We start from the raw sequence: 15,642 nt of genomic DNA on the forward strand, positions 1-15,642 counted from the left end.
GCAAGTGTCCCTGTTTGCTCTTAGTCTCAGCTTTCTTCATGGAAAAAGCCAAAACATTACTGGTCTTCTTTCCTCCAGCTCTCAGCGGTTAGCAAGTCTCCTAGCCATGGCTCTCCAAGACCTTCTCCAGACTTGTCAGACATGTCCACGCTCTTTCCACACAACTCCCCTTTCCTATTTATCTAATGATTTTCCTATAATTAGATGCTTTTTAATTTACTTTATTCAGGCCCAAACTGTATGCTTTTCTACTGTGGGCATGCTGGACACTGAAAAACACCCCACAGCACTTGGCTGTGGGGGCAATGTTAATTACATCCTCTAGGACGCCCTGTACTCTGACACTGTTCAACGTTGGCGTCACGATATTGATCTTGACCAGTTTATGAGTAACAGGCTGGTATTGCCGACAGCCAGGCCTGTGAGCTCTCCCCCAGGTCCCGAGGGGCAACCTGAGCGCCCTTTCCTACAATCCTGCGCGTCAGGTGGTGCCCGTTGGTTTCCAGGTCCCTGCCTCACTGAGGGGACTCCCACACGCCCTGAAGCCCGAGGGAAGCACGCCACGGCCCATGGCCCGCGCCCCGCTGCCTATCTTACACTACCCGCCTCTGCGGCCTCGGACCCGGTGCCACCACCCTGCCCGCCCCCTGACCTCGGGGGCCACCCCTCCGCACTGAACAGAGCTCCCTCCCCTCATTCCCCTATGTGGAGAGGCGTCGCCTCAGAAAAGCGGCGGCTCTGTGAGGGGCGAGCCCGGTCCAGGGCTGCGGGCAGGAAAGGGAAGTCTGACCCACTCCGCGCCCAGGCTGAGCTGGCTGGCCGGCTGCCCTTGCTTCCCGCCTCCCAACTCGGGCGGCCAGCCGCCATGCCGCCACAGCCGGCCTTGAGGTGGTGGGGCGGAGCCAGCCCGCCCCCACCCCTTTCCTCCCTGCGCTCGGCGGCCTCTGACGGGTAACTGCGGTGGTTTGTTCCTTCTTGTTCCTTGGTGAGTGTGGGTCTCGGCGGAGCGCGGCTTCCTTGCTTTTCCCCCCTCCCAGTGGTGGCAGCGGCGGCGGCTCGGGCGCGTTGAAGCCGCTTCCCCCGCCGCGGCGCCCTCTTTCCCCGGCGGCGCCGGGTCCTGTCGGCCATAGAGGAAGGTAGGGGGTTGAGAGGCGCCCTTCGCGGGAGAGCTGAGGCGGGTGCGGGCCCGGGTGGAGGGCGCGGATCGACGGTAAGGCAGGCCAGGCTAGGCCAGGGCCGGTGGCGGGACGGGGGATCCTGCCGGCTCTCGGCGGCGGCGGAGCCGGCCCCTGCTCTCGCTGTGGGGACTGGAAGGGGGCGTTGGAGCGGCTGCGAGGGGAAGGCCGCTCTGGCAGAGCAGTCCTGCGGGCGGCTTCATGACACCATCCCCAAGGTGCAGCTGACTGTGCAGCCCCCCCGCACAAGGGGTAGGGAGCGGAGCGGCTGGCCAGGCCCTGGCTGGCTGAAATCTGGTCTCACCGAGACCCGGCTTTGAACTTGCTCACACCAGGTGGAAGAGTCAGCTTTTGTAAAGCTCAGCGAGAAGAATAGCTATATCTAGAGAAGAAGGGAGGGAATGGAAGAGAAATTGTGCTGCTCTGTCCTCCTCTGGGCAATGCTTTTTCATTAATTTTCCTACAGGAACAACTCCAGCCTTGTCTATTGGTATTTTAGTAGTATTTAAATAGTAGAGGATAGTACATAATGTACATACCAAGCACAGAGCAACGCTTCTGTGTTGCAAAAACACAATAAAACTGCAACATAAGTAGTTAAGACAGAGAAAGGATGGAGGAAAAGTGTTAGAAAACGAAGCCTGTGTTAAGGTAAAGTGACAGGTTTTAATAGCTTTGGTTATTTTTGTTTGGGTGACAAAATCATCTCTTTTCCATTCATGGCACAGACAGCAGGTGCATGTGCTGTGTAACAGTAACGGTCATGGAGGTTGTAGCACAGATGCAGGTATTTGCCTTGTAGTCTAACCTGGCTGAGGACTGTGGCTGCTGAGATGACTGGTTTTAGAATCTGGGTTAGGTATATGTTAGGATTAGTCTCTGTGTATCTGTTCAGGGCATTGCCATGTTTCCATAACACCACCGCAGTTCCCTCTTATTTTTTTAACTGGAGATTGTACTTTGGTATTTGGTTGCCACCTCTAAAGCTAGCTTAAGTGTGTTGCAGGGAGAGGGAGAAAATGGAGAGGTCTGGACTTCAGTATTCTTTAATATCAGCAGGAAACTTGGTCTAAGACAGAAGATTCTCTCTCCAAACAATTAGAATTGAATTAATATCTCTGAGTACTCAGTGCTGTTGCTATTGTTCAGACTGGCTCATTATCAATCCACAATACTGAAGTAAAGGAAGACCACCCTAGAGAAATAGTAACACTGGAATGTTTATTTAGTGTTGCTTTGCTTAAAAGCAATTGTGCTCCATCAGAATGTCCTAATAAACTTCTGGGGATTGTTACTTCTTCAAAGAAAGTAAGAGGAATTTAATGTACATAGAGTAGGAAGTGTAGCTGACTCTTGTGCCCTCCAGGATCTGTGGTGTGTGTGAGGAGTTGTTCAGAAAATTGTCAATACTTTACTCATCCTAGACTTCGTAAGATAAAGGAAATTCCTGGAGAGGTTTTCAGTGTATGAAGGAGTCTGATCACTTAGCGGAGCTTTGCAGAGTGTATCGTGCAGACTGTTGCTGAACAGACTGTAGGGCTTTCAAACTGCATTTTTTGCCATATCACATTTGTAGTTTGGCACCTTTCTTTCTCTCTGGTTCCCTTTAGCCAGAGGATAATAGAGTCCCACTTCATATTATTCAATGAAGTTTTTATAGTAATGGCAGAAGAACTGAAACAATAGTTGCAGAAAACCACAGAAGAAATAGCTAATATTTAAATAGTAAGAATAGCAGCAAATCTCTTTTGCTAGTCCAACATAGACTCTCACTGTAGATTTCACCACGCAATAGCTGGAAATCTTCTCCCTTCCTGGAGTAATGATCCACTTAAGATCACTGGAAGGCTATTAATTAGCGAGTGATCCCTTTCCTTCTTTTGAAACAGAGAGAGGGTAGAGAGGAGTCTTAATTTACAGTCTACTCTATGTGAATAGGAGGTAAGAATTTTTCAGGGTTCTTGCCTTCAGGGCAGAACTTAGGGAGTGGTTAGTCCGGAAGATTTCCTCTAGGTATTTGGCACTTCCTCACAGGAATTGGAACATCCCACAATTCTAGGGTCAGGACTCCAGAAGCTTGTGAAAGAGGGTGTTTTAGTTTGGTTGGGGTTTTTTGGTTGTTTTTTGGTATGTGTGTCCCCAGCCCTTTTTGTGGAAAACTGTTCTGAAAAAGCCAGTTGAATTAAAAATGTTTTGCAGAAACTTAATTTGCCTCCCCAGAGAGCTTGGCTAGTAAACTTGTAACAGCAAGTTGGAATTGATGAAATCTTATCAGATACCCACTTGTTCTGCTTACAGACTGAAGCTATGGGTGTTTGAAAGCTGGATTCATCTGCATGTACAGTTGAATAGCTGCTGAGATTGTAGGCAGCAATTTTTGTTGTGAGAAAATTATCTTTCATTATTTCCAAAGTACAAATTCAGGATTTGACTTGAAATGGCATGAGAAGTTAGGACTTTTTCCCCATGATGGCAGATTTATTTCACAACAGTAGTAATCTTTTCATCAGTTCATCCTGAAAGGACTCCTTCCACCTACATATCTTTGATAGTTCTGAAACAGTTCAGTTGTACAAAAGGAGTTCTAGGGGAGCAGAGACAACAGTTTACAGAAGTGGTACAATGGTAATGGCATGAATAGAGGGCTGATTCACAATACTCCCATTTTGGTTTACCTTCCCATACACCTGTGCAGCATTCCTTCCCTCCTTCACATGAATCTTTTGAAACAAACAGACCAATACTAAGATGTCTTTTAATCTTACTTACTGCAATTGAAATCAAATTTCAGACCAAACCTTTGTACACACTTACAGCACTCCATGCAGTGCTGCTGTGCTAACAGTGAGAATGTGTTTCTGTGTGTTACACTGGATTTTATTTATTTTTTTAAACTAACACTGAAAGCTGGTTCTTTGTTATAACTGGTCCATGCTGCATATTTGTTAGTGGACAGTCTAAGACTGCTAACATAAGGGAAATGAGCAGCAAGTTTGTACAGAGGTAGGAAGTAGGTTAAAGTTCAGAGTTGCTCTTTCAGGGAAAAAAAAAATAAAATCAAGGCTTCATTTTTTCAGTGTTCTGTAGCCTCCAAATAAGCTTCTGTGTATTCTCAGGCATAATACTGCTCATTTTCCTGCAGAAAAAAGAAAATTAGTCTACTTTTTAACTCGGACACTCAGTGGTGAGTCTGCTGACACAGCATTCCCTTAACACTTATGCCTGTTAATTAGGATCTGGATTTTGTTGACTGTAATGCTAGACTGTGTTTCAGAGGCTGTCTGAGGATGCTAGATACATATGCGTGCCTGGGTCACCGAAAACTGGTGAGATGTATACAAGAGAAGTATTTTGACAGTCCCTTAAAGAAGTAAGTGAACTAACTGTGCTAAGTGAGGGAGGAGGTAGCGTTTGGCTTTCCAGAGGGATGACTTGAGGGAGTTTAATATCCACGTCTTGGAACTGGGCACGTGTCTAAACTTCCAGCTCACTTGGAACAGGAGTTATTTTTTAGACCTAAAGGTTTGATTTCGCAAGCTTGATCTCTGAACTAAATCTTCAGTTCCTATATGTGCAATACAGCACTGCTAACAAAGTGAAATGGTCAGAACGCTTATGACAGTCAGTGAAACATACAGATTGTAGGAATATGCACTTAGTAACCTGTCCAGTGCACTGGAAGGGTATCATGATATGACTCTGCATAAATAAATATTTTATCATTGCAGTCAAAGTTTTAGGCACCAGGAGAAAGCAGTAAAGTCTGCAATCATTTGTGTTCCAGTACAGAGTTCCTCTTGAGCTTTAAAGTTGAAAGGGGAGCACTGAAACTTTGCTTAGAGAGTTACTGCATTTTCTTCCAGTTTGCAATAATGGAGTAGTTTATACTAGCAGAATAGTTGCTCAGTCATCAAACTGTTAGTGTACTTCTCTTCAAGGATCTATATGTAGTGATGGACTTCTCTGTGTTAGGGAGAAACACAAAGATTCTTTCTCAAATCACTGTTAGTTAGCATTGAAATTCGTCACTGACTGCTTATAGCAATTTGGCACTGTAAATTTCTAATAAAGTGGTCTTACCTGTCACAGGTAGAGTGTTAAAGAGTAAGAGCTTCTCTTAATCAAAGCAAGAAACCAGTGTTCATTGCAACAGTAGTTGTACTCATCTGTTCTGTGTGCATCCAAAAGTAATTATAGCTAGATACATTGTAAAACAAGACTGGGCTTGTTCTAGTAGTGGTGTTGAACTCTATCCAAATGCTGGGGGCATTTGTGGGTTTTTTGTTTTGTTTTTGTTTGTGTTATTGCCAGTTGTGTATTTGTATGCATCTGTTTTTGTTGTTCTGTTGTTTGTTTTTTTTCCCCTGGGTAACAAAAAACATTTTTCTTAGGCAACTTGGATATTTAAACTAAATTTTTTTTCTACCACGCAAGTATCTGTATTAGTTTTCATTCTAAAATGACTTGAATTATAGATGGATTTACTTACCAAAGTTTTACTACCGCTGACACCTGACTAATTTTGGAGAGGTTATCTTTCCATATCAAACATGCAGACTTCTGGCGGCATGCTTAACATGGATATTTTCCTTCCTTGCTTTTCAAGCAAGGTAAGCATACACAGAGCATGCTGCAATTCCAATAGGACAGAAGTTCCTACATGCTGGACCTGCTAAGACATCTTTGTTCATGGCTAAGCGATCTATAACTTAGGTAAACTGGAAGTAGCCATCAACATTTTAAATTAAGACCCATTGCTGTGTAGAATGTGAAACCATAAGAAGAGCTATGTAAGTTGCAGAGAATAATTTTCTATAGGGGAACTGAGCAATAGCCCTCAGTTTAAGAAGTGCAGTTCAGCTATATATAATTCTTAGTAATGTCAGAAAATGCATGCTCAATATTGTCTTGATGGTTTTACAACTCAGTAGCCTGCTGCTCTGCTGCAGCTCCCCTTAGATATTTTTTTTAGTTACTTGCTTTTGCTGTTTAGAGGTGCTTGGCACAAACTTAGCAGCTAAGTACGGATACATACCCCCACCATGTCAATCAGTTGAGTGGACAAAACTGAGGGAAATAACTGGGGGGAATAGGAAGAAGAATGATAATCACAGTAGAAGGTAGTACAGTCAGATTCAGCATGGGTGGAAAAAGCTGTATTTTCCAAGCAAGGCCATGAGTGCTAGGGCTTTTGTCATAGCAGTCCTGCCTGCTCACCTCTCCTTTTCCCAGTTTTCAGTTGGAAGTGTCTTCACAGACTTCCTGGAAGTACCAGCAGGTCTGAGCCTTCCCTCTTTTCTTGATGCCTGACAGAATATCATCTTTGCTTTGGCTGAGTGTAACCTTTTCTAGCATTTATAGTGTCTGGTAGAGTATTCAAATTAAACTACTCCTTTGCTGAGTGTGTGCTTTCCAGTGGTGGCTGAGATTTACCCACTCTCCAGGAAAAAGAGCTTTTACTACTTGAAATCTGTCTTAGTCAAGCTATTAGATGTTTAATTTTCTGAATAGATGCTTAAAATGAACTCTTACTGTTAATAATGTAGGCACTCTTACATAATTTGAAAGACAATAACTAAGAAACCGAAGATGGAATAGAAAGACAGTGGTGGAAACATGCTCCCTTTCCCTGAGTGAGATTAATGTCTGTACTAAAATGCTTAATGACTGTGCCTGTTCTGTTCCTACTTTACGGCCTGAAGCTTAGACAGAAGTTGTCTCATCCAGAGGTTTCTTCTTTCCTTCTTTTTTCTTTTTTTTTTTTTCTTTCTGCAGCTGAAATAAAATAAATGTGTCCTTGGTTTGTCCTCAGGCACTTCTGTAATAAATACAGTTATTAGTAATCAGGAGTCTTTTGCCAATGCTTATGTCATGTACTACAGAAAGAACATAATTTACTATCAGCATATATTTTAGCAGAAACAGTTCTGAGGTTGTAAGACAGAAGATCAAGTGCTTTCTTTGTTATGGTGGTCAGCTCTTACTGTGGTTGTGTGGGACTGGACATCGTCAATGCCTGTGACCCTTTGCCAGTCCCAAGCAGACAGATGTCAGTGCCCCTGTGCATTAGCTTGTTTGCATATTTACATTTCAGAGCCTGAAAAACGTGAATAAATATTCTGTGCTGCAATCACAAGTTAATATGTATCTATCACAGTGATTACTTAAAAAAATTTGGTGTGCTCAATCTGCAGAGTATTGCTCCCTGGCATCTTTTTGGCGGATTACTAGTTTGAATTCTGTGTTGTGACCACTTTGTTTATAATTTACTGTCTGAAAGTAATAGCTGATATGACTGAGACTTCTCTAGCTCTGCAACATTTGCTACCGCAACGCTGCAACTTGGTATTTTGTCTAGATACTTTACCTGTTGGCGGGGGAATTTGTAAATGGCTTACAAAGTTGTAACAGCATTGTTCATGTCACTGTGACCTGGGAGGTGAAACGTGTTTACGCCTTGGTGACCCCATAGTTTGGCATATTTGCGTAACTAACTGATGAAAGCAGGTTTGTACTGATCTCATACTGTGAACTAAAAAAGCTGTGTTCAGGGAAGAGGGTGATGTCTGGCAAAGAAATGGTAACAAGTAGATAATGTGTTACAGCATCTTGAATTGCTGTTGCAGTATGCCAAGACACTGACTTGGATGGGAAATATTACAGCTGCAATTTATACTTAGATGAGAATATGTGAAGTGAGTAGAGTGCACTTGTTATGGTCATATCAAAGTAATAGCCTCCTGCTGTATCTGTCGGAGGATATCCCAGTGTCTTCTATCTTCAGCTACCCTTAGACTTTCCCGTGAGAAGTGGATACGCATAAAATAAAGTTCTCAGCTTGGAAGGCAAAAAAAAAGCTCATCAGGAGCATAGCTGGCAAGGAGATGAAGGAAGCAGTTTATTTTGATCACGCTCAATCGCAGAAGCATGGAGTTTACTTAGAAGAGGAATAATCGAGTAGTTCATGCTGTTTAAAGGAAATGACACCTGAAACTGGTGGGCTTGTGTGCAGGATGGATATCTGTAAAGCTGGGAAGAGGAATCTCAGAAAATAACTTGTAGATGGGAATGACAGAGGTGGTATGTTTGGGGCAGGGGGTGTTTGCAGTCTGTTCATTTGCCTACCTCCCTGGGCATTCAACTTTTTATCTAGAAACTGCCATTGTTTTGTTTGACAGAATTCTGGATTTTTTTCTTTCTTTTACAGTATCTTGCTGCTTTACACCCTGGACCTTCCTGTGTCAGCATTTCTGCTCTCTCTCCATCTCACTCTAACCTCTAACTTGGTTGTTGTCTTAAAAATTTATGAAATGTGATTTGTGCTGGAATACTTTAAAAATCCTCCATAAATGTATTCCACATAATAGTATTCCCTGAACAGTCAATGAGACTGACAGGTGAGATAAATTAATTCACTCTTTGGCCTTGCATTAACTATTTTTAACAAATACTGGACTTTGTGCATCCCTTTGCACCAGTCTCCTTGGCCTGTCAGAGGATATGCATCTCATACCTTGTTGGTTTGGGGTTTTTTTGTTTGAAAAACTGTGGCAAGGGAAGATAATGTTACTTGAATGAAGACAGTAACAGTGCTGTGGGAAAACAACAGGTCTGGAAATCAGGCCTGTGATTATCTCTCTTCTAAAAAAAAAAATTTAATCGTGACTGGGAATGTTGCCAGGCACTGGAAGAGAATTGTCTTTACTGTTAAATCGTTAGCTTACTCCTTGGCATGTGTTGGCCTAAACCAGTGCTCCCAAAAGAGCCCTGGGCAGAGTTCAGATCTTAAGAGTGTCCTAGGAACTGTTCCATTAGGCAGTTTGCATGCAGTTAGCTTTTTCTGGAGATTGAGAGATATTTCTAAGGTGAATTTAGGCCTTTCTATGCTAGTTGGCCTTGATATTGGGAATATCTCAGGGTACTTTAACTTGTATAAATGAACCCTAAAAGTCCTAGGTCCTAGTGGAATGCTCTATCCAGTAACCCATTAGGATAACCACAAAAAAAGAAAATATCTGAAACTAAAATGATGTTTACAATAGAATCTACTTTATTTATTTTTTTGGTGGTGACCCTAATAAATCTTTCTGAAATCAAGAGGGTTCCTTGTGTCTCTCATAGTCAGGGTTTGTAACCTTATTTAAGCCAGAAAGTGTTACAGACTAAAACTATCATGTTTTCTCTTTTAGTTGAATTGGTTTTAATTTTGAATGCAACTACCTGTCTGTTTAACTTTATACCAATGCCACTTAAGAAATGGGGCCATATTGTCATGGTGGTCCATGAATCACAGAGGCACAAAGTGCTGTGTAGAAGCAGTGTAAAGAAGAGAATAGTGCAGACATCGAACTTCCTTTGTAAACCATGTGGTGTATTCATATTTTTCACAATGCTCTTATCTTCCTGCAGACCGTTTATCCCTTGAAGACATGTTACAAGTAGATATGTAGGGGAAAGGATGTGACTAACATAGACTGTACAGATGCTTTTTGTCTTGTACAGGCCCTGTATGTGGGACACATACTTGTATGCGGTATAGATGTTGTGAAAATGGCTTTGATTTTTATTTTGTGTTTTAGGGACACTAAAGGTCTTGAATAACCATGAACAACCCTTTTGTACGGATTGTGGAGCCTCTGGACCCTAAACAGCCTCTGAAGAAGTTCTTTAATCTGAGCAAATTGGAAGATGTGAGATATCGTAAGTTGACAACATAAGGAAAGCATTTTGTTAACATGGATGAACAGAACCTGAAAAGATACTGGATGATGTTTGGTCTCCGGAGAGAACTATGAATTCAAAAGATGGTTCTTGAGAAAAAAATTTAGCAAAATTTAATTCTGGAAATTCAGAACCAGAATGCCAGGATCATAGTAATATTCTTCTCAACATGCTGTGCACACAGCAGTCTTGTTTTTCTTGAGTGGATAAGGAGGACTGGGCAAAACTAAGAGCACGAGTTTTCTCATATATTGCTATGCTGCTGTGAAAGGCTGGAAGGGACCTAACACTGATGTCACTGAATCATCCAGAAAGATTGTTCAGCTTTTAAAAAGAGTAGTGGCTAGGAATTCCTTTGAGGAGGCTTTTTCTTTAGTTCCTCTGACACTTCCTGAATACACTTAGGCATCTTCCATGTGACAGTGGTAAAAATCTTACAATCTGTGCCACTGACTTATAGAGCTCTAAGCTATAGATACTTGCTTTCTATGTTGGGTATTTTTCCCCTTTCAAAAAGGAAACAAGTGATTAAGGAGAACCCAGGAAGACAGAAGAGGAACATTTTCTCTGAATGTCAGCAATGTATGTGCATTGCAGGCTCAGATAGTGTGTAAATGAGAAATAAATTAATGTTGGACTTGATGTGTGAAAAACAGAGATGAGTCTAAAGAAATAGACAAATAATGTATGGTATGACCAGTGGATCCATTCCAGGATTCCAAGATTGATAAATTCCAGATTCTTTAAAGAAAAAAAGGATGCAATTCTTACTATCCAGCAGAAAAATAGAATAACTAAGCAACAGAAGGATGGGGTGAGGAGAGGCAAGAAAAGATTTAAAAAAAACCCAAACAAATAAAACCCAACCAAAAAACCCAAATGATTCTGGATGACTTTCCTGAATAATAGTGGGGATTTTTTTATGACAGCAGTAATGAGGTCTCACTGTGATTAAGTGACTTTTGCATCTTGGAGGCCCTGTACAGAAAGTTGGGACAAACTTCTTAAGAGATTTTTGAATGTAAATATTCTGAAAGGAAATCAAACAGCTATTATTACAGTGTATTATTTTGTCTCATTTTCTATAAGTATTTCTGTCTTGAAGTAAAAGATTAGCAGATGCACAGTGTCACTGCTGTTCCATCCTCCACTTCTGGAGAAGAGACTGCCTAAACCACTAAAGCTGTGCTTTCCAACATGTCAGGTAGAAAATTATGTTTTTCTAGTGCATTTATATGACTGCTCAGTGGCAAGAGTGAGAGGAAACTGCAGAGAAACAACATGAGCACAGCATGTTTTCAGACTAGTATTGCTGTGGAGGATGGAAGAGCTGTGGGGAAGAGTCCTGTCAGCAAGATGTCTACCGTCTCACAGGGACTAAGATAATAAATCTACTCAAAGAATTGAGTGGAACAGGTCAGTTAACACTGGCCTCCTGACAAAGCTGGACACTAGAAAAGTTTGATAACTTGAGATAAAGCCTTGAGTATATGGGGACAGTACTTGAGGACTCATCTGCCCCAGGCATGGAACTATGCAGTTGCTGGCATATGCCCTAAGGTAAAAACTGAATTTGTTTCTTGCCTCTTACCCCATGTAGCACGCCTGCCATTTTCTATTCGAGTCCTGTTGGAAGCAGCAATCCGTAACTGTGATGAGTTCCTAGTGAAGATGGGAGATGTTGAGAATATTCTCAACTGGAAAGAGGTGCAACACAGGAATATTGAAGTGCCGTTTAAGCCTGCAAGAGTTATTCTGCAAGACTTCACGTGAGTCTGATGGTCTCCACAGCTAGGAAGAGGGACTCTTAAAAGTGCAGCAATGCTCAGCTTGGGGTGGAGGCGTGAGCTGAGGGAAAGAATAGCAGTGAAATGTTTGGAAAGACTTTTTCAGCTTTCCTGGATGCCATACTACAGACAACACTTGGAGAGGCAAATGCTTACGATAAAAGCATTAAATGAAGTACTTCTGGGGTGGAGAAATGTCTTTATGAAACTATTCAAAACAGATGAGAAGAAAATGGGATTGATAAATTGCATCTAAATGAGGGAATTCAGAGTTTAGAGGTTTTGTTGTTGTTGGTTTGGGGGGTTTGGTGGTAGTGTATTGCCTTTTTTTTTTTTCTCTTCCCTCCCCACCCCCCAGGATCTCTTGCTTTCAGTTTTCTACCTTTTTCAATTTTCAGTTATAACCCACATCATTGTTTTCTCTTCCAAGTCAATATTATTCCAAACATATTTTTAAAGACTTATCTGCTACTGAAAAAATAAATGTCTACTTTCTCCCAGAAATGCAAATTGAGATTCCTATCTAATGGACACTGAAAACTGGGCCTTGTTATTGGAGTGCGGTTAGTTAGCATGTAATAGTCCCTGGTAGATGTGGAAAGTCAATTTTCAGGTTGAACAGTAGCTCCTGTTTTTAATACAGCATTTGACTTTCAAGTCTACTGTCCTTTGTACCTTTGTCCTCAGCCTTTGTAAGAGAGTTTGAGTCATCCATGGTAAAACCCCATGCTCCTTGATTTTATTTCTCAGAACAGTAAATTCCTTAGCTCTCATACCTCTGCTGTGCATTTTCCCAAAGGTTGGCCTGGTGCTAGAGACCCAGTGCAGCTCAGCTCCTAAAGACATTAGGAAAAATTGGCAAAGCCTCAATTGAAAAAAATGCTGATTTCCTAGCTATTTTTTTACTTGCTGGCTGTTGTTAACATTTTAAAAGCTGGAGCACAGCAGAAGCCAAACTTTGAAACAAACGTTGTTCCCTTTGTTACTAAACTTCTTTCTTGCCCCCTACTCCCCTGCTGAGTTTTAAAAATTTGCCTGTAAGTTGGCAGAGCAGCTGCATTCATGAAAAATGAGTTCTTAAGAGGTTCCTGAGTGGGATCTTTTGGAAAAGGCAGCTTTGGCAACTTTCCAGAAGCTATACAACAATTACATTCACGTGTCCTGGATTAGAATTATCAAATTTCCTAGATCTGATCATTCTGTAATTATCCTGTTTTTTCTAAGACTGTAGATGGATGTTGTCTCTGTTCCTTTTCAATTGTATAACATTTGTAAGCTGGCAAAGTAACTCCTGAACTCCCTTCCTCCCACCCCTGCCCTCCCCCAAATCCACTTAGGTAGCATAATGTAGCATTTGCTATTTTTCTTGGAATATGCATATCCTGTGACAACAAACTGCTTCAAACTGCTGAACAACATCAGTTAATCATGTCAAGGTTAGATAATGTGGACTCTTTTTTTCTGTTTGTTTTTGCAAACACTCAGGATTTTCAAGGTAGAGTTCTGTGGGAATTTCTCCTCTTCTTGCATTGTTTCTGATATATTTTTAAATCTTAATAACTTCCTTATCAGAGATGAAAACATAAACTCTCACTGCTTTGGGCTGCTCCTGCAGAAATGTGGTGCTCTCAGTGGGTTACTGAATGATGCCAGATCCTTATGAGCACATCACAGACAGCTCTGTCTCAACAGCCAGCAAAATCAGATAGGCTCGTATGCAAGAGGGTTTCCCAAACTGAAAAATGTCATGGTAGCACATACCTCTGTAGAAGCTGAGAATGTATGTGATGAGAAGCACCAGAAGCTTTGTTAAAATAAATATGGAAACATATATGATATATTAGGTAAGATGGGTGTTGAAGTGCCAGAACTTCTGGTTACTACTCCTTGTTTGCTTATGACTAAACTTAGATTGAAAGTGGAGGATGGACGAAAGATTCTCACATGCATCACTTTGATCTGTGTAGTGCACCTACCTCACTTAGGAAAGAAGGCTTAATTTAGGGATTTAAAAATTGTTTTGGGTGAATAAGACATAGAAACACAAGGAAAAAAGGCCTGTTAACCTTTTTGAGTCACCTGGAGTTCAAGGGTTTACAGGATTGTCACAAGATATGTGAGAAGGCAGAAGTGTAGATGTTAGCCTGTAACCTGAAGGCATGCTGTTTGAATGTCATTTGTGATATAAGGTTGTTTTGGCTTTTTTAAGGTAAGTACAAAAATTTGTTCGTAAAGATAAAAGGTACACCTTATTTCTGCCTTCCATGTTTTTCCAGTGATCTGCCCGGGGTGATTAAATCCACTTCTGAAAATACAGTTGTTCTGCAAAGGTGTTTTGCTGTCATGTCCTTTGTAAATTCAGAAATCTGATGCCCTGCTAGTTTCTCTTGAAGCATGGAAAGTATCAAAGAGTCCTAATTATGGAGAAGATTCTCCTGTGCTTTGCAAAACTTGGAAGAAGTGACCCTTGCCTTAAAATCAGTTAACTAAACATAACAAAGAATCAAAGAAAGGACATTGTAATTTTCCCCCTCCCCCCTTCTTTTTTAAACAAATTGGGGAAGAGAGAGGAACAGAGCAAAACAAGTGAAACCAGTTCAGGGTCCCAGAGGAATGCTGACTAGGACTAAGTTTCCGGATTCCCAGCCAACCATGTTAAACTGCTTCTGTTACTTGATGAATTCTGGTTTTAGCTTTACATTCTTACAGTTTTCAGGATATAGATACAGTTCTGTTCCTTCTGTTCTTCTGATTTTGTCTTCCCAAGGGTACTGTGTCTGCCATAGAGTGATGATCCCAAGACTCAGGGTAAGGCTGTGGTTTGCTTTCTGTGGGACAGTAGGTGTCTGTTTTGCATCTCAGGATCTAGGTTACGTTTGTTTTGTTGTTTTTTTCTTTTCCAAATTGTTTCACCTTGCCTATTTCTCTTCTGTTCTAGTGGGGTACCTGCTGTGGTTGACTTTGCTGCAATGCGTGATGCTGTGAAGAAACTTGGTGGGGACCCTGAAAAAATCAATCCTATCTGTCCTGCTGATCTAGTGATAGATCACTCCATCCAGGTTGACTTTAACAGGCGGTAAGGATATAAAATAGCTCCTACTACTTAATGTTAGTAAACAAGCTGGATCCGGTTACTATACTACTACTAATAAAGGTAGTTCCATTGGTGATATTCTTAGCATTTGGACTATAACATCCTAGACTCTAAGAAGTAAGTGTTTAAGTTAGACTATTGCATCAGTTGCTGTGAATTAGATGGGGGAATTTTGTTTTTTATGTGGTGTATCTCTCAGCAGCAGAATGCTGGACTAAATGTCGATAGAAACAGGCTCATTCCAGACCTGTGGTGATCATAATTTTCCATAATAATACTGCATTATTATTAGTTGCTCAGAAATAGCTTTTTTCCACATGCACTTTTTTGACTCCGTAGGGGTTTTTGGAAAGGACAAACAAGAATGTCTCCTTTCCTCTTTATTCATAGAAGAATAGACCTAAGCTGCCCTAGCCCAGCTCTGAGGAACTGTTTGCTAGTTCAGTGCCTTCACACGGAAGAGTACAAGACACTTATTAACATGGCCCCTATAAATACAGGAAAGAAACAAAGTGCTATTCAATCCTCAGCATGCTACAAAGAGACGAGCACTCACCAGACCCACAATGAAAGACCTCTGCGTAGGGGTCCTTCTATCGTCCATGGTATCTAAACGTGGGCCTACTGAACTTTCTTTAGGCCTTTCTTCACTAATTTGGTGTGAACAAGATGTGATTTCATCTTTACCGTAGGAGAAAATCAACTATTATTGGTCTTTTTCTGTATTATTTTAATAACATTCATTTTATGTTATCGGGAGTATCTAGGACATAATTTAGATAATTTTTTGCTAACAATTACTTTTTGTTACAGCCTTATTTATTTCTATTAGGCCCATGTATATATGGAGAGAACATTGGCCAGC

At 41.4% G+C, this 15,642-nt stretch overlaps 1 protein-coding gene across 4 annotated transcripts in view; it reads left to right on the forward strand.

The window, feature by feature from the left end:
* The first annotated feature begins 411 nt into the window (after positions 1 to 411).
* ACO1 (aconitase 1) overlaps positions 412 to 15,642 on the forward strand; it is a 36,205-nt gene continuing 20,974 nt past the window's right edge. Inside the window, exons 1-4 of one of the 4 annotated variants that reach the window (XM_075740072.1) lie at positions 412 to 506; positions 9,755 to 9,875; positions 11,497 to 11,665; positions 14,622 to 14,759. In XM_075740072.1, coding sequence (XP_075596187.1) covers positions 9,779 to 9,875; positions 11,497 to 11,665; positions 14,622 to 14,759 — 404 coding nt within the window. In that variant the 5' untranslated portion in view covers positions 412 to 506; positions 9,755 to 9,778. Of the gene's footprint in view, positions 1,137 to 9,754; positions 9,876 to 11,496; positions 14,492 to 14,621; positions 14,760 to 15,642 lie in introns of all 4 variants that reach the window. The other 3 variants (XM_075740071.1, XM_075740070.1, XM_075740073.1) reach the window with 3 other exon arrangements.

The sequence above is a fragment of the Balearica regulorum genome, chromosome Z (assembly GCF_011004875.1).
Source record: "Balearica regulorum gibbericeps isolate bBalReg1 chromosome Z, bBalReg1.pri, whole genome shotgun sequence".
NCBI classification, from domain to species: Eukaryota; Metazoa; Chordata; class Aves; order Gruiformes; family Gruidae; genus Balearica; species Balearica regulorum.